At 61.4% G+C, this 22,961-nt stretch overlaps 1 protein-coding gene and 1 long non-coding RNA gene across 3 annotated transcripts; one reads left to right on the top strand and one right to left on the bottom strand.

Moving 5' to 3' along the window:
- The first annotated feature begins 10,634 nt into the window (after positions 1-10,634).
- Positions 10,635-15,064, top strand: HMX1 (H6 family homeobox 1). The gene is made up of 2 exons (XM_072786322.1): positions 10,635-11,019; positions 13,634-15,064. The coding sequence occupies exons 1-2, from the start codon at positions 10,635-10,637 to the stop codon at positions 14,287-14,289; spliced, it is 1,041 nt and encodes a 346-aa protein (XP_072642423.1). The 3' UTR covers positions 14,290-15,064.
- Positions 15,065-16,803: 1,739 nt separating this feature from the next.
- On the bottom strand, positions 16,804-20,717 carry LOC140610350 (uncharacterized). 2 transcript variants are annotated; one of them, XR_012012041.1, is made up of 3 exons: positions 19,844-20,717; positions 17,179-17,484; positions 16,804-17,094 (listed from the first exon to the last, which is right to left on the bottom strand). It is a non-coding gene; the product is annotated as an uncharacterized lncRNA (long non-coding RNA). The 2 variants fall into 2 exon arrangements; XR_012012042.1 differs by having other exon boundaries at positions 17,199-17,484.
- Between the last annotated feature and the right edge of the window lie 2,244 nt (positions 20,718-22,961).

Below are 22,961 nucleotides of genomic sequence, written 5' to 3'. Positions count from 1 at the left end.
TGTACGTGGTGATAGATGAGTGTGGGTGAGGGCCCTGTGGCCAGCTTGGTCCCTGGGGCCCCAAAGGCTCAGAGCGTCTGCAGAGGGGCCCAGCAGAAGGGTGCCGGGTCTGCACGCTCCTCAGTCGTGTCTGGGGTCTGGGGTCTGGGGCTCCCCCAGGAATGTCGATGGGGAGGGCTGTCCTCCCCCTCGCGGACACATAGCCACGGTAGCAGAGCCTGGGGGGCAGGTGGGCAGGGAGAAAAGCAAAGTTTGCGTCTTGCCCATCTCCTTCAAAATCTTTCTCAAACTTCTGTTATCTGTAGATGCCAGAGGAGATGCTTTCTGCAGCCTCAGTAATAAGATGTGGAGTGGGGGTGCCTAGGTGGCTTGGTTGGTTGAGCGTCCACCTTCGACTCGGGTCATGATCCCAGGGTCCTGGGATTGAGCCCAGAGTAGGGCTCCCTGCTCTGTGGGGAGTCTGCTTCTCCCTCTCTCCCTCCTGCCACTTGGGCAGTCTCTCTCTCTCAAATACATAAATAAAACAAAAAATTAGATGTGGCATGGTAGGAGAGTACCTCGGGATGCAGGCGCTTTGATTTGTGTGGTCTTCCCCAGGCCGAGCCTCCACGTCCCACCGGAGCAGCTCTGGAGAAGCCCAGGCTTGTGTGCAGATGATGATGGATGGGAAGGGCAATGATGCCATTTTAAATTTACCCCTCCGTTGGGGCAATATTTCATCTCCTCTGGGACCTGCTGAAGAGCTCTCTAGTTTGGGAGGACAGATCGGAGCCATGGGTGCAGCAGAGTGCTGACTGCCTCTCTCCACTCGGTGCTGAGCCTTGGGCCAGAGGCTGGGGGTGGAGGGCTGGGATGGGGTGCTTTTATCCCCTTCCAGTCTGCAAACTGATAATAATCTCACTGACTGAGATTCGAGGGGGCAGGCGAGTATGAGGCGGATGGTCCCTGCTCACAGGGACACAGGAAGAGAGAGAAGGCTTGAATCTCATTGGGGCACACCAGCAGCACGTGCTCCACTAGACTCCAAATGCAGTGCTTTCTTTCTGATTGCAAGCTGCCTGTCCACTCACAGTGGGGCCACGCCAGGGCCACAGAGCAGAGGGGGCAGTGAGACAGTCGTCACCTCACCAACAATCCCTTAACTTGAATGCCCCTGATGCATTGGACATTGCAGCCGCGCACACACGTGTGTCTGTAGGCCTGTGCAGGATGAGATGAGTCTGGGGAAAACAGGGGAAGGGTATGTTAGACTGGCACCAAGGGGCACCAGGGGGACGAGATGGGGTGGGTGGGCAATGAGGGGGCCTATGGCAGCAGGCATAGTGTGCAAGGGACGTGTACGGGGCATCAATCTGTGTGCATGTGGGACATACGTGTGGGTGTGGGGGCACCATGTGTGATTGTGGGTGGGTGCTATGGGTTTGTGCTCCTGTAATGGGAGGTGTGAAGAAGGGTGAGAGTGTATGGGAAGAGGTGTGCATATGGGTGTGGGCATAGGTGTGAGTAGGCACTTATTTGAGTGTGGGGGGCATAAGGGGGATGGGAGTGTGTGCATGTGTATAGGTATGCACGCATGTTGTATGTGTGGGTATGTGCGTGTGTGTGAGGGGTTGGGGATGCATGTGTGCATGTGTGTTGTGTGTGGGGTGGATGCAAGTGGGACTGTGGGTGTATGTGAGGGGGTTGGAGGTGTGTGTATGCATGTGTGTTGTGTGTGTATGTGTGTTAGGGGGGTTGGGGTACATGTGCCTGTGGGGATGTGTGTGTGCATGCGTGCACATATGTAAAGAGGTTGGAGGTGTGGGTGTGCATGTGGGTGTGGATGGAAGTGGGTGTGGATGTGGGGTGTGTGTAAGGGGGTGGGAGGGAGTGTGTCCATGGGGATGTGGGGTGTATGGGAACGGGGTGGGGGGTGTGTGTGCCCGTGGGGATGTATGTGGGGGTGTGGGGGGGTGTGAGCGGAGTGGGGGTGCGTGTGCGCCCGTGGGGATGTGTGTGGGGTATGGGGTGTGTGTGAACAGGGTGGGGGTGCGAGTCCGCCCGTGGGGTGTGTGGGGGTGTGGACATGGGCGTGCCTGTGCCCCAGCCTGGGGCTGCCCCGGGGAGAAAAGGGAGGGGCCGTGGCGGAGGGTCAGCGGTGGGGTCTCGGGGCGGCGGGTTTCCAGATGGCCTGTATTATCTCCTTTACATCATCACGTATTTTTCACATTTTCAACTTCTCTGTGTTGAGCATGTATTATTTATATAACATAAACGCTCTTTTTCAGGGAATAAAAGGTTGGGGAGACAGCAGAGGCCCTGTCGGGCCTGGGGAGCTGGGCAAGCACGTGGGGGCGCCCTCATCAGCATGGCCCAGGGGCTGCCTCTGGACCCCAGAACCCCTCGCCAGCCTTGGGGGGACTCCCTCGGTCCTTCGGGATCCCTGGGCCTCTCCCCTGCACCCTCCACACCCAGCCCACCGTTGAGGGGCCTGAATGGGCGGTCCCAGCCTCTAGCTCCTTTGCCAAGTCACCCTAACAATTCTTTCTTCCCAGGATATCATTTTGGGACTCTTTTTCCCATTTCTTTCTCTCTCTCTTATTATTTTAGATTGTATTCATTCATTTGACAGAGAGCAAGGGAGAGAGCACAGGCAGGGGAAGCTGCGGGCAGAGGCAGAGGGAGAAGCAAGCTCCCCACTGAGCAAGGAGACCCCCTCCCCAAAGTGGGGCTGGATCCCAGGACTCCGGATCTTGACCTGATCCAAAGGCAGCCGCTTAACCGCCTGAGCCTCCCAGGCGCCCCGCCCCCACAGTCCTTTTTTTTTTTTTAATCCAGTAAAGCTTGCACCTGGTAAAAAACCCAAATTGCGCCCAGATGCACACAGTGTGACAGCTGGATGCCCTCCCGCCCTGTCCCCGTGGGACGGAGCAGCCAGCAGGCCCTGGTCTCTTGGCGTCTCTTCCCAAAGGCAGCCGAGCTGCTGCAAGTGGGTGCCATGGGGCCAGGGGCCTTAGGACAGCACAAATGCATTGTCCCACAACTCTGGGGGCCAGAAGCTCTGGTCAAGGTGTCCCAGAACCGCACTCCACTGAAGGCTCCAGGTGGGATCCGCACAGGGCAGAGGACCATGCAGCAGTCCTCACCCCCAACCCCGCACCTGCCGCTGTCCCTGTGACTTCAGCTTAACCAGTGACATCTGCAATGACTCTTTTCTCCAAATCAGGTCACGTTCTGCAGTGTTGGGGGTTCAAATTCAACACCGGACTGTCGGGGGATACAGGTGAGCCCGTCACAGCAGTACGCGCCAGAGTGCGCGTGAACAAACCCTTGCACAGTACTTATGTGTGTGTACAGACCTATTTGTACTTCCCCCTCTCCCGTTTGCACACATTCTGTGCCCTCCTGTTGCCTTCCCCGAAGCCGATCTCCTGGGAGGGTGGCGGATCAGAAGCACCGGGTCCCCTCCCCAGCTGCCCTGGGTCTATTCCCAGTCACTGTTCCCAGGTCACTATTCCCCGTAAGGGCTCCCGCTGCTCTGTCTTTCCCATCACAGCAGTCCTGCCGTGGTGAGCTACCCCGTGAGCTACCCCGATATCCTCTGCCCTCCAGCCCCCAGTCTTGGGGGAGGCAGTTTTGTGATCCTGGTAAAGCCCCCAGACAGGGTGTGTCCAGAGCTGGGGCTCCGGGAACTCGCTGGGCGTGCAGGAGGGCTGGTGAGGAGTGGGGCTCCCTCCCGCCTGCCCCCAGGAGCGCCCTGCCCTGCAGCAGGGTAGCTGAGCCCCAAAGCGGACATTCCTCAGCCAGATGTTCACGCTGGCACCCTGTGCAGGGTGGGGGAGGAGGAGGCACCAGCACACCCTGCCAGGCCACAGGCATCCAATCCATCCCAGGATCACAAGGGGGGAGCCCAGCCAGAATGTGGGGTTCCCACACTGACTGGTCTAGTCGAGGTTTCCAGAAACTTCCCTCCAGTTCCTGGGAAGGGGTTCCCCACACTGTGGTCATGGCCCTTTGTTCCAGCCCCGTTTCTTCAAATCACTTCCAATCAAGGTCACGGGCAGCCCAAGCTGTCTGAAGGTCCCCAGTGGTTTGGACCACTCTTGAGTGCAAATCTCTGTTCCACTGTGGAAACCAGAACCTGCTTCCTCCTTGAGATGCTCTTCCTATTAGAACCAGACATCCCTGCACCCCCAGCCTTCGAGCTTTTGTGACTGCAACTTGCAGGTCTTTATCAAGGCAGGAAACAGCAGCAGCCAGCAAGGTGTGACTGTGAACACAGAGCCCGTGTCCTGCGAGGAAGACTGTTATCACACTTCAAAAAGGTCCCAAGATGTCCATCTAAGGAGTGTTTTCTCGGGCAGGGCATTAGTTTTGCATACGCAGTTTCCCCTCGCTCCGCTCCGCTCCCCCGTTGCTTATTACGTCCACTTCCAGAGGAGGAAGTGGTGCTCACTGAGTCTTACTGCTGGTCAGTGGCAGGGCCGGGACCCAGATTCACACATTCCCATGAAATGCATTGAAAACAAAAACAAAAACAAAAACCAGATGGATGGATAAAGGGATGGATAGATGGGCAGATGTGGTAAAGCAAGAAAAGCACCGTGCTAATGGAAGAATCTAGATGGTGGGGATTTGGGTGTTCTCCGACCAATTTTTTCAACTTGTGCATGTTTGGAAGTTTTCAAAATAAAATGTTTTTAAAAATATTTTATTTATTTATGAGAGAGAGAGAGAGAGAGAAAGGCAGAGACACAGGCAGAGGGAGAAGCAGGCTCCATGCAGGGAGCCCCAACGTGGGACTCGATCCCAGGTCTCCGGGATCACACCTGGGGCTGAAGGCAGCGCTAAACCACTGAGCCACCTGGGCTGCCCTCAAAATAAAATGTTGGGAGAAAATATATCCCTTGGTGAGTGAGAGGTCCAAGGTCTGTTGGGCATCCGTTCCAGGGGGGCATGGGGATCAGGTGGGTGCTTACTCTGAGAAGGGACGGGTTGGGACACAGTCATCAAGCCTGGGGCATGAGCGAGCAGGGGCAGAGAGACCAGCTCCGCCCACCCACGGCCCCCGGCAGGTGTTCCGACAGTTGGAGGTGGAGCAGCCTTCCTGGCATGGCTCCCTGCTCCCTCCCCGCCAAACGGACCCCGCATCTTTTCATCTGTGCCACCAACCCCACAGACTCAGAGTGGTGAGCAGGGCTGGGCCCCTCTGGGGTGCTTCTGTGGGGGAGGGGGTGTCTTCAGGGCTGGCCAGGCAGCCTTGGTGGGGAGAAGTCACCCAGGCAGTGGGGAGTAGGGTGCCCCACAGGCGCCTTGCCGAGCATCCCCACTGCTCCACTGCTGAGGACGCTATCTTACTCCTCCTACCCCCTTTCCCTCCACCCCTGCTCCTCCTTCCTCTGGCTCCCTCCCTCCTCCCTCTGCCCCACCCCTCCTCCTTCACCACCTCCCCCCCCCCCCAGGGAGTGGAACTCTGGGAATCATCCACTAAATACGTTATGAAAATGAGCCTCCTCTTTCCAGTGTTTAAAAGGGGGGCTTTCACAAAGACGGATATGTGGCTAGACCCTTAAAAAAAAAGCAGTCCAAATAATTTCAGACGTTTGGTCTTTTTCAAAGCAAATTTTAAAAATATACACCAAAGACTTGATTGCACCATGATTTCCACTCAGCCCAGACCAGCCCCCGTAGTGGGCAGCACTGCTCTTCTCGCTGGTCAGAGCAGGTTCCTGGGGGGCCAGTGATGGCCCACAAGCACAGTGGACTCAGCAGCCCGGTGGACTCAGCAGCCGAGTTGAGTGCCTGACCGCATATCTGGACAGCTGCAAGGACACTTGGTGCTGGCTGTGATGTGGGGAGCAGACCACTTGACAAGCCACTGAGGATGTACTGGGCTCTCCTCAATCCCCGCTCTGGCCTGTGCACCAGCTGACAGGCACTGGACACTGGAGACAGGGACCCTCTGCTTGGCCACTGCCTGCATCTGAACCCTCCTTTGTGCTTGGCCATCTCTCATCCACCCTGCATGTGGCATCCCTTCCAGGTTACTCCTCCTAAGGCTCAGCCCAGCCACCTCCCCAGTTAAACAATCTTCAGTGGCTCCCCATTGCTTTACAAACTAAGAACCATACTCTCTAGCTTTCCGTGCACCAGCCCTCTTGACTCAACTGTGTCTATCCCTGCTTTCTGCACCCCAGCAGCTCTCCCACATCATGCTGCCCTCGCTTCCACCCCCCTTCATCTCCCTGCCTGTGGTGGTATGAAGATATGAGAACACGGACACTGGCAGAGCTGCTCTGAAGAATCTGAAGTGCTGCGTGAGGTTGCATCTATATAGACCCTTTCAACCCAGGAGTGCCATTCTGGGGGCATGCACCAGAATGCATCCCAATGACATACATAATAGCAGAAGCTGGCAGCACCCTAAACATCCCCCAAAGGGGCAGTCAACTATCCCTGGGCCTCGCAGTGTCTTTTCCTGACCGACTACAGATTTCTCAACCCATAATCTGACGGCCCTCTTACTGACAGATGGGGTCCAAGGCCCCTCGTCTTGAGCCTTGAGGGGCCCTCGGCCTGCTGCGGTCCACAGAGGATGGACCCCAGAGGAGCGATGCTCTGAATTTTCAGGTCAGGCTCTGTGTCCCTCTCCCTCTACCCCCTCCATGCTTCTTCTGGAAACCCAAGTAGTGTGAGAGCCAGGTCACGTGGAGAGGACCCTTGTGGGGCTTCTTCAGCTCACTCCAGCCTCAGCCCTCGGACAGATGGGCCACTGGGGCTTCAGATGCATCTGGACCTCACCCCCGACCCCCACGTTCAAGTCTTCCAGCTGAGGCCCCAACATCGTGCCCTGGAGATGAGCCACCCTCAACCCACAGACCCCATGAGCCACTAACATTGATTATTGTGTTACACCACCAAGTTTTGGGGAAATGTGTGACTGCAGTCATAGGAACCAGAACAATGGCATACGTGGCTGTTGGGTTAGTACATAGCGATTTAAAAATCAGTATGAAAAATAAAATAAAATAAAATAAAATAAAATAAAATAAAATAAAATAAAAAAAAATAAAAATCAGTATGACATTTACCAGCACCCGTAGATCTCAAATTTGCACTTTAACCCCCCCCCAAAAGAGAGAAAGAGATAGGGGAGATATGTAATGTAAATTAATACACAAGAGCATGTATGTAGGATGGCATGAGGAGGAGCTAAGGACAAATGGGATTGGGGTCAGAGATGAAGGAAAAGTAAGACAAAAATCTGAATTTAAAAGTGGACATTGCCCAAAATTATTTTTTTTAAAGAAAGCTTATTGAGACCAAACACAACAGGTGGTGGCCGGCTGCAGTTTGCTGACTCCTGATCCAAGCTGCTGGGATTATTTGCACTAGCACTTCTTTGCATTAAGGGGCATCCGTGGTTACCAGCCCTGAGTTCGGCACTTGGGACATGGGGGACAAGGCACGGTCCCTGCTCCCCTGCTGGCTGTCCAGATGAGAAGAGCACGGGTATCCTCTAGGACCATTTGCTGGGATTCTACAGGGCCCCCCCTGCACTGGGGAGAGAGAGTTGGAGGAGTAAGCGAGGAGGAGAGTGGACACAGAAGGAAGGGCAGCTGTGGAGGTACTTCACACAGATGGAGACAGAGAGGTGACAGCCTGACTTGGAGGCTCTACTCTTCTGCACCAGGAGTCCCTCCGCCCCGTGCTCACTCATGGGTGACAGAAAACTTGAGCTCTGGCCCCTTGAGCGCCAGAAATCCCGCTCAGGTCAGGGCCTGACAGAGCCGTCTGGAAAAGGTGTCGGGACCACCGACTGCCCCTGGAGGCTGTCCTGGGCTTGAGAACAGCCAGCCCCTCGGAGCTGGCCGCCCGTCTGAACGCACAAAGCCTGCTCGAGGCAGTGATCCCCGGCTCTGGCTCGGTGAGCAATCCTGTCTCAGAACCCGCCTCTCCCCCCAGCTCAACGAGGGGCTGCCTCGGTCTGGTCTCCAGGGCTCTGGCTCTGGGACCAGCGCTGCTGGGCACCCCAACCGCTGCGGGTTGCTGCCTGCGGCTGCAGGGAAGCACCTCCGAAACCCCCAGAAGGCTGGTGCTGGGAGCCGGAGAGAAGGCCCACTCTCCTCCGCTCAGTTCAGCCTGTCTCCTCCCTCGCCTCCCACCCCCACCGTCCCCACCTCTGTGCAGCAGAGACAGTGGGGTGACCCTGGTGGTGCCCTGTACCCACACTCGCTCCCCATCCTGGGCGCACCCAGCCTCCCTCCCAAGAGCTTGCCTTGGCAGGGCACTTACTACTACCGGAGGTTCATAGAAGAAACCTGAGCAGAGGTGAGGTTGGCCACACAGCCCAGAGCAGAGGGAATCAAAACCCAGGCTCCCCAGGAAGCCCCCACTCTTAAGATGCTTAGAAATGAGAGTGACAGCACCAATCTCTCCTGCTTGTGGTTCAAGAAATGTGCTGAATGTGGGCCCAGGACACCTTGCCTAACATAGGTAGTTATCTGGAAGGCACCCATCCTTACATCCACTGTCTTTTTATCCCCGTCCCTCTCTGGCCTCCGTCTCCTTAACTATCAGAAGTGCACTCAGATTAGACGGTGTCGGTGTCTAACCTGGGGCTAGCACTTCTCTTCCCAAAGGGCTGAGGCTGCCATTTCTGTCGGGGCTTAGCCTCTTCTGGATCCATCCTCAGGAGTTTCTCTGACCCTGGGTGCCCTCGGGAGACCGGGCTCTATCCACGTTTGCTAAGTGTCCTTATCTATGCAAAGTGGGAAGAGCCCTCATCCTTGTCTGCCTCCAGGCTGTGGTAGTCCTGGTATTTGGTGGTCTTTGCCCCTTCTGGGGCCAGAGAAGGTGGGTCCTGCGTAGGGTTCTGGAGACTGAAGGAAAGCACTCCCCATGTCCTTCGCAGCACCGGGAGTTGGCAGAGTGGTGAGCGGGTGACCAGGGGAAGCTGGCTCCTCAGCAGGTAGGGCATTACACGCACTCAGGACACGGAGGGGTGCATGGCCCCACCAGGAGGCCAGCAGAGTCCCAGGGCTATGCCTTGTCGGGGCCTCACCACTTGGTGCCCTGATCCCATTCCCGGGTATCCGCGACCCTGCGGTGAGGGGCCCTAAGCCCAGAGCACTGGAATGGGAGGCCTGCCAGAGCCACTTACCCTCGGGGATGGTCTCTCCCCTCCTCGCCTCCGTTTTCCTCTCTGGAAAATGGGGTTGATGCTTCCGCCGAGGTGGCTGATCGGGAGCTTGAAGCGAGTCGGGAGCTGGGCCTGCAGCCCTCCCGGGAGAGCGGGGGCAGCACGCGGTTGGAGCGAAGGCGCCCGGCTGGCACCGGGGGGCAGGACGTATCTCTCCGAGAAAACCCGCGTCCGATGAAACCGGCCCCACCCGCGCGACCGCGCTGCGAGCCGGGTCACAGGGTCGCTCCTGAGCACAGTTCCGAGAGTGGCGGGGGACGCCATGCACTTTTGTCATCGTGCGCCCTGCTGCAGAAATGGGAGGAGACTCCCCACGGGTTCGCAGTCTAGAAGCGGAGGCTCCGGGAGGGAGGTGGCCTGCCCCCAAGACCTCCGCGACCTGGGGCAGTGGCTGTCGTCCCCCCGCGAGGCCCGGGCTCCCGGGGAGGGGCGGCGGGATGCTGGGGAGGGGCGCTCACCCCGCGGGCTTTGGGCGCGCAGCGGGCAGGCAGGGCCACGCGAGCGGGGGTGGAGGCGAACCCTTCCTTACGTCCTGGGCCTCAGCCTGGGAACTGGAGACTTCTATGGCATCACATTTGGCATGGAAAGCATATTTTATTAAGTGTAAATATTGAAATATGCCGCAGCTTTGCAGCCCTGACACCCGGAGTCTTACAAAAAAATGGCTGTGACCCAGCCTCTTACGGTTCCTTGGAAGTCCCGGGGTCTTCAGGCCCCCGTGCACACGCACATCCACACACACGTGCACACACGCACATACCACACTCGCGAGCGCGCGCACAGTTACTCACGCTTGGTCCCACACTCTCCCCGCGGCCCGGCAATTACGGCCCCGGCCGGCCGGTGATTGGCCAGCCCGCCTCTCCTCGGGGCCCGCGGCCAATGGGCGGCCGCTCTGCCGAGGCCCCGCCCCCACAGCCCGCCCCCCCCCCCCCCCCCCCCCGGAGCGGGCCGGGGAACCGATCACGCGGGTCCGGCCCCGCGGCGACCCCCGCCCAGCCCTCCCGCCGCCCGCCCTCGGCCGCGCTCCGCCCGCGCGCTCGGCCCCGGCCCCGGCCCCGGCCCCGGCCCCGGCCCCGGCCCCCGGCGGCGTCTCCCGGCCGCGGCCGTGCTCCCGTCCCGCCGCCGCGTCCTCCGGCTGCGCCCGCGGCCCGCGCGGCCCCGCCCCTCCCCGCCCCCCCGCCCCTCCCCGCCCCCAGCGGGCCGGCCCGGGCGGCGACCAGCGCGGCGACGTGAAAGGCGAGCGAGGCGGCTGCCCGGCCGGCTGTCGGCGTGCACCCCTCCCGGCCCAGCCCAGCCCGCGCGGAGCCGGGGCCCGACGCCTGCGCTCCGGCGGCCGCTCCAGGGCCGGCCCGCGTGCGCCCGGGGCCGCGCGCCACTGTCCCGCCGGGAGCCCCGAGCAGCCCCGAGCAGCCCCGAGCAGCCCGCGGAGCCCGCGGAGCCCGCGGCCGCGATGCCGGACGAGCTGACGGAGCCCGGGCGTGCCACGCCGGCCCGCGCCTCCTCCTTCCTCATCGAGAACCTGCTGGCGGCCGAGGCCAAGGGCGCCAGGCGCGCGGCCCAGGGCGGCCGCGAGGACGAGGAGGACGACGACGACGACCCGGAGGACGAGGACGCAGAGCAGGCGCGGCGGCGGCGGCTGCAGCGGCGGAGGCAGCTGCGCGCGGGCGCGGGGCCCGGCGGGGAGGCGCGGGCGCGGGCGCTGCTCGGGCCGGCGCTGGGCCTCGGTCCCCGGCCGCCCCCCGGCCCCGGGCCGCCCTACGCGCTGGGCTGCGGCGGCGCCACGCGCTGGTTCCCTCGGGCGCACGGCGGCTACGGAGGCGGCCTCAGCCCTGACAGTGAGTGGGGCGCGGCGGGGCGGCCGGGGGGGCCGGGGCCGGGGGCTGGGGTCCGCCGGAGGCCTCTCCGGGCCGCTCGCCTCCCTGCTCGTGCGTAGCGGGGCCCCCGCGGAACCCCGGCCTGGGCGGGCTTGGAGGCCCCCTCCCCGGGACAGGGTCCCCGCCTGGGCCCCGGCGTCACCCGTCGCCGCGCTCTGCGGTCCCGGGGCGGCTGGAGAGCCTGCGAGGAGGAGCCTGGGGACCGGGGACGCGGGCGGCTCGGAAGAGCGAGGGAAGGGAGTCGGGAAAGAGAGGGAGCAGCAGAGGAAGGGATGGAGGAAGGAAGGGATGTGGGGAGGAGTGAGAGAGGACCAGACACAGACAGAAGCCCGCGGGTGATGGTGAGGAGCCAGGGAGCTAACGGGCAGGAAAGAAGTGAAGACAAAGTAGAGTCCCCTGGGGAAATGTGAAGGGGCTGGAGCAGAGGGAGCCATCGTTGGGAGGGCCGCATAGTGGAGGGGATCATCTGTGCCCCCAAATCCCATCTCCCCCGAGAGCTGCACACATGCACACAGGGGCTGGGGCCTGCTGGCCCCCCTCTCAGTCCCCCCAGACCGAAGCCCCCAATCCCACCCCTCTCATCCTTTTCTGCCCCTCCCCCTCCTATGCCTTTGTTCCCTGCTGAGGGCTCAGAGGCTGGGAGTGGGGGGTTCGGAGCTGCTCACCCCTTTAGCCCTGAGTTCTGCTCCCTCTCCCCGGGGCTCGCTGCCTCTCTCCAGGGCCTGCCCTTTGGAGGAAGACCCCTGGGAGGAACACCAGGAAGCCATTCCAACTCTGTCCCCATACACAGACACACACACACTCAGTCCCTGCCAGCTGTGGACTCTTCCAGGCTCTTGTTCCGAAATCCGTTAGTGTATGCTGGGGGTGGGGTGGGCAGGCCCCTCTCACCTCGTGGATAAACCCCCCTCTCTGAAGTGGGAGTGACCCTTTTCCAAAGGGACCCACCTTACAGACCCCATGCCCGGAAAAGTCTGGGCATACACTTTCACATACACTGGATCTGGGCTCAGTGGTTTCCTGAAATCAAGTGATCGCATTTAGTGCCCCTCTGGGAGTGTTTCTGAGAAGGTCTGTTTGGGTGGAATGTAGTCCCCACCTTGCCCCAGGCTTTTCTCCCCCTGCAGCCCAGGTGGCAGCTCCTCAAGATGTGGCTTCTTATTTCGTGCAATGCGGGTTACGGTCGGGGTTTTCCACCAGAACCGGCAGGCCTGGCGTGGTGACTTGTGGTAGTGCATGGGTCTCTGTGAGTCTCAGGGCTTGGGGTGTCATGGGGAGGCAGAGGCTCCTCGTATCTGGTAGCACACACCACAGGGGTTGGGCAGGGGCACAGGGGTATGGCCCAAGCCACATACACAAGCCCACCGGTGTTTGCACACCTTGTAAACACACTGCCAGCACAGCACTGGCTTCGGAGGGCTGGAGGGGTCAAACTCCACGTAGACTGCCCACCTGCCAAGCCTTGGCAGAGAGGGGGGGCTCGGGCCAAGGCGAGGCAGAAGGGCAAACTGGCCCCGGTTGGCCTGAATCTCGAAGGCTGGCTGCTGCAGTCTTCAAGCGGGGGCCTGGAATCTGGACAAGCACCCGCATCGCGGGCAGATTCGTTTGCCTGGAGGCACTGCCCCTTGCCAGTCCTGGGGAGGGCATCTTCTTACTTGCGGGAGATCAAGTGGAGCCCCTGGTATTTGGAGCATGAGCTCAGGAACCCCTGTGGACCTCTGTAACCCCAAGCCCACAGGCTCAGCCACGGCTGCTGCGGTGGTTGGGGTGCTGCTGCGCGGAGGCCGCTGTGTGTTTTTGCAGAGCCCCATTTGTATGCGCCCTTTGAGCATGATTAGGGGGAGTGCAGACTCTCAGGTCTCTGTGGGCATTTGGGTGACAGGTGCAGGAAATGGGGACGGAGTGGGTATGCTAGTGTCACCTAGAGTTTTGTTTTGGGGATCCTTTGCATTTGTTTATTCTCCTTCTACGGAGTGATTCCATGCAAGCGGGAATTTCGCCTAGGCTACTGGCCACTGAAAGTGGATGGGGAAGGCCACTGCAGGTCTTTATTTCTGTGTCTGGGGGGCCTGGTGTGGGGCCCAGCGCTGGAGACTCGGGTGCCCTTGTGCTGTTTGTTTTCCAGCGCGTGCAGATCTGGGAAGGACATCTTTCCTCCCATGCGGGCGGGGGTCGTTCCTGCCAGGCTTTTCTGTGTTTCAGCGCGGAGCCAGTAGTTTTGAGAATCTCTCTTCTTTCTGTGTTTCTGTTTGCATTTTTGTGTTTCTTTTCTCTCCTTTTTCCTCTGTCGTGTTGGGGGGGTGGGATGTGCAGTTCTGAGCGAGAGTGTTACCAGCCTGTTGGTTTAAGGGACTGGGTATGGCTCTCGGGTCTTCAAGCTCACTTCTCCTGCCTCTGCCTTTCCACATCCCTGGGTGAGATCTGGAGACAGCGGTGAGGGACGCAGGGCCCCGCGGGGGACCATTCCCCTGCCGGCGGCTCGGGTGAGCCCTGGGTCGGGGGGAGCCGCCGGCCGCAGCGATTGGGCCTGGGGATCAGCCCCGGAGCCAACCGTGTGCCCCTCTCTCCCCTGCAGCCAGCGACCGGGACTCACCGGAGACGGGCGAGGAGATGGGCCGCGCCGAGGGCGCCTGGCAGCGAGGCCCCGGGCCCGGAGCGGTGCAGCGAGAGGCCGCGGAGCTGGCAGCGCGGGGCCCGGCGGCCGGCGCGGAGGAGGCGGCGGAGCTGGCTGAGGCCCCGGCGGCGGCGGGCGAGGCGCGCGGCGGCGGCGGCGTGGGCGGCGGTCGCAAGAAGAAGACGCGCACGGTCTTCTCCCGCAGCCAGGTCTTCCAGCTCGAGTCCACCTTCGACCTGAAGCGCTACCTGAGCAGCGCGGAGCGCGCGGGGCTCGCCGCCTCCCTGCAGCTCACCGAGACGCAGGTCAAGATCTGGTTTCAGAACCGCCGCAACAAGTGGAAGCGGCAGCTGGCGGCCGAGCTGGAGGCGGCCAGCCTGTCCCCGCCGGGCGCGCAGCGCCTCGTCCGCGTGCCGGTGCTCTACCACGAGAGCCCCCAGGCCGCGGCCGCCCCCGGGCCCCCCGCCGCCGCGCTGCCCTTCCCGCTGGCGCCCGCCGCGCCCGCGCCGCCCCCGCCGCTGCTCGGCTTCCCCGGGGCCCTAGCCTACCCGCTGGCCGCCTTCCCGGCCGCTGCCTCCGTGCCCTTCCTGCGGGCGCAGATGCCTGGCCTGGTGTGAGCCGCACCCGCTGGGCCCACTCCCCGTGGCCGCCGGGGACCTCCTGGGCGGCCCAGGGAGAGCTGGGGAGGGCTGGGGCGCTCCAGGGCCCCTCTGCGCCGGAGGGCGGGCTGTGCGCTGGCCACAGCCCTGGCCGAAGGAAGCGCGTCCAGAATGTAACGGAGATGTCTTCCAGCGGCTCCCAGACAGGCTGGACCCCTGGCAGGGAAGAGGGCATCACAGAGAGACAGTGCGCCAGGCAGCCCAGAGCCCCTGCAGGACGGGCCCCAGCCTGGCAGCAAGTTCACACAACCCCGCTGCAGCCAGCGAGTGCCCAGGCCCAGGCCGCTGCCTGGGCCGCAAACAGGCTGTCCGAGTGCTCCCGGGTGACTGCTCCCCAACACAGCCCCCACCCTGACATGAACGTCCCTTCCCAGGACTGTGCAGGCCCCCCGAACAGTGGGCCTCCGGGAGGACTGTGATCAGCCTCGTGGCCTTGCCGGTGGGCCCAGCAGAGGGAGAACCCCAGGGAGAGCACCCTGTGAGGGAAAGGGGCAAAGACCCGGCGGGGTTGTACTTCTGTCAGAGTGTCCCTTCCGAAGACAGGGCCGGACTGGGGCATCTCTCCTGGGCCGTGGCCTCCAATTCTTCTGGCGAAGACTTTTTTTAAAAATGAATCTACTTATTTGCGTATGGAATAAAAGGGACTTTTCTGGACTGTTTCTGCTGATTTGTGATCCCAGGGGCAGGGCTCCTCCTCTGGTAGCAGCTGCCTTGGGTGCCGGCTGTCTCTCCTTCCTGGAGCTCTGTGCACTGCTGACCAAGGACCGAGGACCGGTGGGAAGGTGGAAAGGACAGGAAGGGTCAAGGTCTGGGGACTCCCAGCTCAAGCCCCCACACCTGGCTCCCAGCAGGACCTCAGGGAACTTTGTGGCAGGCAAGGTAAAGGGGAGGGGAGAAGGAGGGGACTGTGTCCAAGGTCCCATAGTCCAGAGGCCTCCACAAAACCCAGAAGCCATGAGTCAAGTGAAGGTAGAACCTTTCGGTGCTCTCCTTCGGCATAAGGGGTGCTGGCTGTGTAGTCCCCCACACCTGCTGCCCCCTTCGCTGAGAGCCATCTCTAACCATATGGGGTTTTCTTTTGACCAAAACAAAACCCCAACACTCCCTGCAACACTCCCCAAAGATGGGGAAGGCTGCTCCCCAGCCTCTCCTCACCCGCTGGACCATCTGCAATCTCTGGCAAGCTTGGGAGGGTTCAGACCTGTGGGCAAAGCCCCAGCTCAGGGCCTGAGTTTATGAGCTCCTAACAAAAGCTTATTCTGATAGTCTGGAGTACAGGGGCTGTCCAGCCTCCACTGGCCCCAAGATAGACCGTTACAGGGTGAATACTGGGTCCCCTGCACAGGGGGTGAGGTGATGGACTCTGTATTGGGTGTGCTTCTCTGGCTGGGGAGAGAGGTCATCTGCAGCTAGAAAGGGTCACCTCTAGCAGAACCGAGGCCCCTTGAAAACCTGTCTCTGTCTCAGCTTCTGGCTCCCAGGTTGAGATGCACAGCAACCGGGCCACACTGGGGCCTCGGTGTTCTCAGTGGTGGCGCCAGACGGCCCAGAAGGCGCCACAGGGGTCTTCCCTGTGCTGGCGACCCATCTGTCTGTTTGCCCCTGCCATCCAGCTCCCTGACCCGGAATCATCCCCTGCCCCAATGCCAGTCAGCTCCCAGTGCCCTGAGGCCAGGCCCAGAAAGTGTGGCTCCCTGGGGGGGGGGGGGAGCCTATGGCTTAGGCGGTCCTTGCCCCTCTGGGTGGCTGCCTTCCAGCGCAGCGCCTGCCTGCAGCACAATGGCATAGAGATTCCCAGGGTCCCTCCGCCCAGCCCAGCCTCCTCCTCAATAGGTGCATTTACAGTGACCACCTCAGCCTTCCCTGAGTCTTTCCGGGGCTGGCTATCCTCTTTTTTGGGTGGGGGGTAGGGGGGAGCAGACCCACGCTGTTTTCCAAAATAGGTTTCACTGGACTTTAGGAAGTACCTATAATCTACTTCAATAAAACAAATTTGGTGTTATTTCCAAAGGTTGTGGCTCCTGGTCAGCGGCCAAGGGGGATATGGGGTACCCAGGAGTCTCCTCTCGCTGCCGCTCCAGGGCCAGCACAGACACATCCCTTCATCTCTGCTCCATCCCACTCTCCCCACCTTCAAAAGCCCTCCACACTCCCACCTGGGGCCCTTCTCTGTTCTTCTGTTGCTTTCGTGGTGGCCTCAGACAGTCTGCAGATGCACCACTGCCAGTTCTGGTAAGGATACCACAAACCCGCCTGGGCAGAGGCCTCTGGGGCCAGCGCAGGTCCTGCAGGGAGCTGCCATCCACTCTGGCTCTCTGCCTTCTCGAACCAGGCAGGTTCCAGTGCTCCAGGAACACCCTCTCCACTGTACAGACAGGAAATGGTTTTCGGGAACAGCTTTGGTCATGGGGACTTTGGGACCTCAAGCGGGACAATGAAAGCCCAAGTCAGAGAGGTTATCACTACAACGCAACCATTTTATTTAACTTTGTGGCCAATGAGGGCACAGTTCCAAGGTGGCCTGGCGACCTCCGCTCACCACTGAGCACCTGTGGCGGAGAGGTCTTGAGGAGGAGGGTCGCCTCTGCAGTAGGTCTCCAGCAGGTGTCCCTGGAGGCTGCCAGGGCCACAGGTGCAGGAGAAGGTGGAGGAGAGTGCAGATGCCTTGTCTAGAAACTCCCCTCTGCCTCCTGGGAAGCCAGTCAGCCAGCAGACCCGTCCAGACCTTCAGTCGTCACCTGGACACCCAGCCTGTGTCCGTCACTGCCTCAAACAGAGAAAGGGTCCATAGCTGCAAATTCAGTGGAAGAAGGGCTACGGCTTTCAATGGAATAGTGAAAAGCTGACCTGTAGAGAGGGTTCCTTGCCTGTGGGCTCTGAGGTCCTCAGCTGGAGGGAGCCAGGAGGTAGAAAGAGGGGCTGTCTGCTGTGTGGGTGGGGCTAGGAGCCAGGAGCCCAACTTTGAAGCACAGACAGTGGGTGCAAACTGGAGTCAGTCCGGCTGGGCTCACGAAGCTGGCTCTGCCCCATACTGAGCCAGCATCCTGGGTGTCTCAGCAGGGCTAACAGGAAGCCCAGGAAGCCCTAGAGGGCGCGCGGGACCAGGCTCCAGCAGCGTCCGTCGCCAGGAACTCAGGGCACGCAGCTCAGCTCCTGGAAGAAGACGAATGTCTTCCAGGTCTTTCTACCACACCTGCCCTCCCTGCTCTCGAACCCACCTCACCTCTTTCTTAAAAGCAAGGGCCATTCCCTGCCACGGTGGACTGCCCTGGGGCTGCAGATTGCAGAGTCCCTGAGCCTGGGCAGGGCCAATAGGTCCTGGACACCTGGGGCATGCCCACCCCCTCAGTGACTTTGAGCAAATCCCTCCTGCCTCCAGGGCTTGGTTTTCCCCAAGACAGACCTGTGTGAGGATGGTGGTCTATAACCTATAAAGGCTTCATTTTCTCTGACCCAAGCAAGATGACAAGGTACCCCAGGCCATTGGGGACACCCTCCCACAATGATGTGGGATCGGGGGAATGACCCTGTGGGCACCTCTCACTTCTCTGTCCTGGCACTATGAGAGCTGAGTTCCCACCAGCACTGCCCTGAAAAGAACTTGGAGAACCAGCCCCCCCCCCCCCCCAGCTTGTTTCCAGACCCTGGGAAGGTGGGCAGAACTCACCCTCGAGGTCTTGGGAAGGGCCACTGTGGGCTCAGGGCCCTCCTTGTGTCAAGGGCAAATGTGGACTTGAAGCTGGCAAGCATTTCCCCAGCCAGGTTCCTGCTCCCCATAGAACCAGACATGCTAGAAGCAGACATGCCTGCCCTATTCCTCCCAGAGAGCTGCCCTGCCAGGCCCTAGGCTGGGAGAGTGGGGAGCACCCTGGGCTCTCTCCAGCCTGCCTCATCCAGAACCCTGCTGGGGGAATGATAAGCACCCTGACAACCAGCCCCTCCACTCTGAACCGGGAGCTCTGGCCTTTGTCCTCCAGCCCACCCAGGGCTTCCCACTGAGGTGCCCTTTCAGGTAAGAGCCCAGCAGGCCCTTCTCATCAGGCCATGGGTTAGGGGTGCTCTGTGGCCTCCACCCTCCTCCACCAAGCCAGGCCCAGCTGTGTGGGACACGGGCTCCCCGGGAGCTAGGCTATCCAGAAGTTTCTTGGAAAGGGCTGGGAGCTGGTCAGGTGGGCACCGGGAGGGAGGCAGGAAGAGCCAGGTGGGCTCCTGTCCCTGTGTTTCCTGTGTCTGTAGGTGTCTCCCTGCTAAGCATCCTTAGTGGCCTTTTTGCTATTCTCAGAAAGGGGGCCTGAGGCTCAAAGGGGGACAGAGATTGGGGGCAGGGACTGAGAGGTCACTCAGCCCAGAGGCCCTTCTTTCTTTCTTCTACCTTGCTCTAGGAGTTCAGCTACCCATCCTGGCTGCTGACCCGAACTGGGGTTCCTCCCCGCCCCCGAGGGGGCCTACTCAGGCAGGGCCCATTCTTCTTTCCCACCATCTGAAGTATCTGGATCCTTGCCTTGGGCTACTTTGTCCCTCCAGTAGCCAGTGCCGGCATCCACCACCAAGCTGCCTGCCTATGAGGTGGGGCAGGGGGGTGTTTCTCACTAGAAAGTGGGGTCCGGCCTCATTCAATCCGTTAGAAGCATGGCTGGATTTAGTGATCCAAGCCGGGTACCCAAGGTGGCTCGCTCCCCCTCTGGCAGTCTGCCTTCTTGGGGGGGGCGGGCGGGAGAGGGGGATCTGCCCTGTCCCGACAGTGCTGAGCTCTGAATCTGGACCAGCAGGTCAGACAAAGGCTCAAAGAAACATCAAGAGTCGGAGGCAGCGAGTGGCTTCACAGAGCCCAAGGAACGGAAGGGAGGGCAGCCTGGCTGCGCAGCCCTTGCCGGCTCCCGAAGCTGCTGGCCTCGGTTTTTGTTAGTTTGGTTTTTTTTAAATTATAAAAATAATGGTGTTTATTATTGTTTATCTGGAAATTGACATAGAAGGATGTTGTCTGCATTTCCACCATCCAGTGTCAGCTGCTTCTGAGTGTTAGGCCAGACTGTGGATTTACTGTGAGGTGATTTACAGCCGTATGGCTAATTTTAAAAAGTTCTTACCAGTTAAAGATGCACTTATGTATTTACCAGGGAAATGATGTGATGTCTGAGTTTGCTTAAAAATATTGCAACAGAATAAACAAATTAATTAAATAGTAGAATCGAAAGCCAGAGCAGATGGCCCCAGGCCCGTCAGGAGTTGTGGTTAAAATGGGGGGTGGGTACTTGGGGGTTCACTTTGAGGCTTCCTTTACACTTTGTTTTACATTTGAAAACCTCCGTGATAAAAGTGCCTTAAAAAGTGGCCACCGGGGACCAAAAGAGGGATGTGCTGCTGGCGACTGATTCTCTCCTTTCGGGGCGGACTGCCTTCCTCGGATCAGGGGTCTGGCCTCCGTGTGCTGACACCCTGCTTGCTCCCAACCGTTCCCTCCATCTGCAGATCTGTTTCAGTCTCCAGCTTTCCTCTTTCCCACGAAGCTCACCCTGTCTCACCCTTCCGCACGGGTCCAGGAGCCCGCTCCGGCTGCCCGGCTGCCGGGCTGCCCGCGGGAGGCCCCGGAGTCTCTCGGTGGACGCAGCAGGGCGGCAGGACGCCGGCGCTGCCCCCGGAGCACGATCTCCGGCTGTCGGACGCCCGGTGCAGCCCGGCGCGACCCCGCGGCGGCCCCTCCAGTCCGCGGTCGTGTCCTGGGCTCCCCAGTGCTTCCTTGGCGCCCTCGGTCGGTGTCCCTGGGAGCACAGCGCCCGGATTTGTGGCCGAAGCTGGGCCAGGTGGCCCCTGGTTGGCCAGGAGGCCCCCACAGCCTGGGGCTCCATTCCCAGGTGCAGACTGGTCCGAAGGGCGCGCCCCACCCATCCCCTGCTGAGGGCATCAGGTCCGGGCCCCCGGGATGTGAGCGCCCAGGCAGGCGGCCCCGGGAGAGGCCGGTGAGGAGCCGGCGAGCTGCGCACAGGGCCCCCGCCCCGAATCACGGGTGTCCCCCGGGTCTCGCAGCCTCCTGGAGGGGGCTCTAGTGGAAGTGACTGACCCGGCGGACCCTGGCGGTGCCTCCCGGACTCCGCCTGTGCGGCTGCGCGCCTCCCTCCTCGCTGGGACTCGGATGGAGCCGGTCTCTGCCTCTGCGTCTCTCTCCATTCCTCCTCCGCTCTCCGCCGTCCAGCTCCCAGGCCAGGGACGTCCCGCCCGAGCGTCCGGCCCCAACGAGCGCGGCCCCCTTTGTTCCATTTGCCCTCCCCGGGACGTGACTGCACCCCCTGGGGGTCCGCCCTGGTGGGAGTCGGGGAGGCCGGGGCCTCCGTTGTGGGTTTTCGTTTCGGGGACGTGTCCGGGACTTAGGCCGGGGGAGGCGCGCACCGTGCGGCGCACGGGCCCGACCGAGGCCGGCGTCGCCCGGTGGGGCTGCGGGGAGGCCGGTACCCGCTGCGCTTCCGGACCCCGCGGGGCCCCTCCCCCGGCCTCGGTGTCCCTCGGGGCTGCCGGAGCTGGAGGGAGAGAAACCCGCCTCCCCGGCCCCGGAAGCGCAAGGCCGCGGCCGCCGACACCCTCGCGGGTGGGGGCCCGAGGTCCTCCCGGGGCCCCACCCCTGCCGCGGTCCTTCCGGCCCCGCCTCCACCCTGCCCGCCGGCGCCCGAGCCCCCGCCCGGCCCCCGGGCCCCGCTCACCTGGCGTCGCCGCGGCGTCTCGGAGTCTGGCTCGGCCCCCGGGCCCCGCCCCTCGGTTCTCACCTCGCCCCTTCCCGCCCCGGCTCCCCGCTCCCCCGCCCGGTCCTCTCCTCGCCGGGCCCCGAGCCGCGGCCCCGTCCCGCCTCCGCGCCCCCAGCCGGGAAGCCAGCTCCGGGAGCTCCAGCTCAGGACGGGGCCGGGGGAAGGGAGGTGCCCGCGCCCGCCTGGGTCCCGCAAGGCTTCTGCGAGGAGGCGGCGCCAACCCGAAGGCGGCGCGCAGGTGGGACAGCGGTCGGTTCCCCCGAGGCTCAGCGCTCGGTGGGGGCGGCTACACCCCAGTCTGCGGTTGGCCTCGGGTCTGGCCTCCTCCTTTTCCATTCTTCCCTCCCAGAAGGATGGGGAGCAGAGTTAAGATCGCCGCGCCCTGTACTGTCTTCACCGGCGCCTGCGTGGCTTTGGGAAGCTCACTTCGCTTTTCTGAGCGCAGTTCGCCAGTCTGTGGCGCCATCGGGATGCTCAACCCCTTGGTCTGGGCCGCAGAAACAGTCCCGTGACCCCAGCCTCCATTCACATACACAGTCATGGTCCCACTGGTTCCCCAGGACAGCACCCTGGTTCTCCAGCCCGTGCACCCTGTCCGGCAGGCCAGCGTGTGCAGGCACCACGCCCTCCAGGAGCACACTTGCACCGCCTAAGCCGGAAGATGCCATCAGCACCATCACCTGCCCCGCCAGGGTCCAAGCCCCCACTTTCCAAGGCACACAAATCCTCTGCCCTTTGCCTGGTTGTCTGCAGGGACCCCAACATGTCCAAACGCCTGTGCACCCCCTTCCCACCATGGGTAACTGAAGCTCAAGTCCCCACCGCAGAGCTGGCTGCAGGTATTCCGTATCCAGAAGTGGACACAGACCCTGGCCCTAAGCCCTAAGCCGCAGGGCCCTGTTCCACCCACTGCGGGATGGTGGATGCCCGATAAGCCCATCCACCTTCTAGTAGGGCTTTCTTTGGGCTGGGAACTGATCCAGCACTTCACCTGAATTGCCTCAAAAACATTCCTACAATAACCTGGTGTGTGTGTGTGGGTGTCCTCATTTATGAGGAAGATTGGAGTAGCAGTCCAACTCCAGATTGTGCAGGCCACGTGTAGGGAAAGACAGAGTGGTGTCCAGCTCTCTCCAATGAGGAGAAGACAGGAGGCCAGGGAACAGGGAGCGCTCAGCCCATGCCTGGGCCCCAGGCTAAGTAAGGTTGGGGAGACTGGGTGGGTGGGAGCAGCTCTTCACCCCAGAAGGTCTAGGTCCTCAAACTGCTCTCTCTCAATCTTCCCCAAGCCTCCCCCTCTTCCACTAGCACTTTTTGGCCCTACATGGGTCCCCCACAGTGGGAAGGCCTCAGAGTCAGTGCCTCAGTGCCCCAGGCTGTACCCCAGAGGGCCCACACTGCAGAGTGCCTTTCTCGGAGTGTTCTGAGGCCCTCTAGGATGGCTGGCTGGGGTGACCTGTGTGTTGGATCACTGGAGGACAGCCTGGCCAGCTTCCAGCTGGGGTGATGAGGTGGATGGAGGGATGCTGTCCCAATGATTTGTCAGGATTTAGACTGTTTCTGCAGGTGGGGGCTGTGTAAAACTATTTCGTTCTCCTGAGGCAGGTGACAGCCTCTGAGCCACCTCCCCTGCGAAGCCTCAGCCCCCCCTCCCCCCAAAGGGACTCTTGCCAGTCTGGCTCACCTCCTGGTCACATTTTACAGGCAAACCCCATGTGGCCCCCAAGAAAGGCAGAGATAGGCTCCTCAGAAGCCAGAAGCCAGCCTCCTCCCTCCTCTGACCGAGGCCTCTGAACCCAGCAGCAGTTTAGTTCTGCTCCAGGAGGGAGGCCCCAGGCCAGGCCAGGTACCCTGGGAACAAGAGGGGCCACTGCGCCCCTCCCATCACCCCCAGCG

Source organism: Canis lupus, chromosome 2 (assembly GCF_048164855.1).
Source record: "Canis lupus baileyi chromosome 2, mCanLup2.hap1, whole genome shotgun sequence".
Taxonomy (NCBI): domain Eukaryota; kingdom Metazoa; phylum Chordata; class Mammalia; order Carnivora; family Canidae; genus Canis; species Canis lupus.
Note: the sequence above shows the minus strand (reverse complement) of the source record. Positions and strands in the feature narration are given on the sequence as shown.

Coding starts and splice junctions, on each gene's coding strand:
- HMX1 (XM_072786322.1), top strand. CDS start 10,635: ATGCCGGACGAGCTGACGGAGCCCGGGCGTGCCACGCCGGCCCGCGCC. Junction 11,020..13,633: donor AGGCGGCCTCAGCCCTGACA/GTGAGTGGGGCG, acceptor TCTCCCCTGCAG/CCAGCGACCGGGACTCACCG.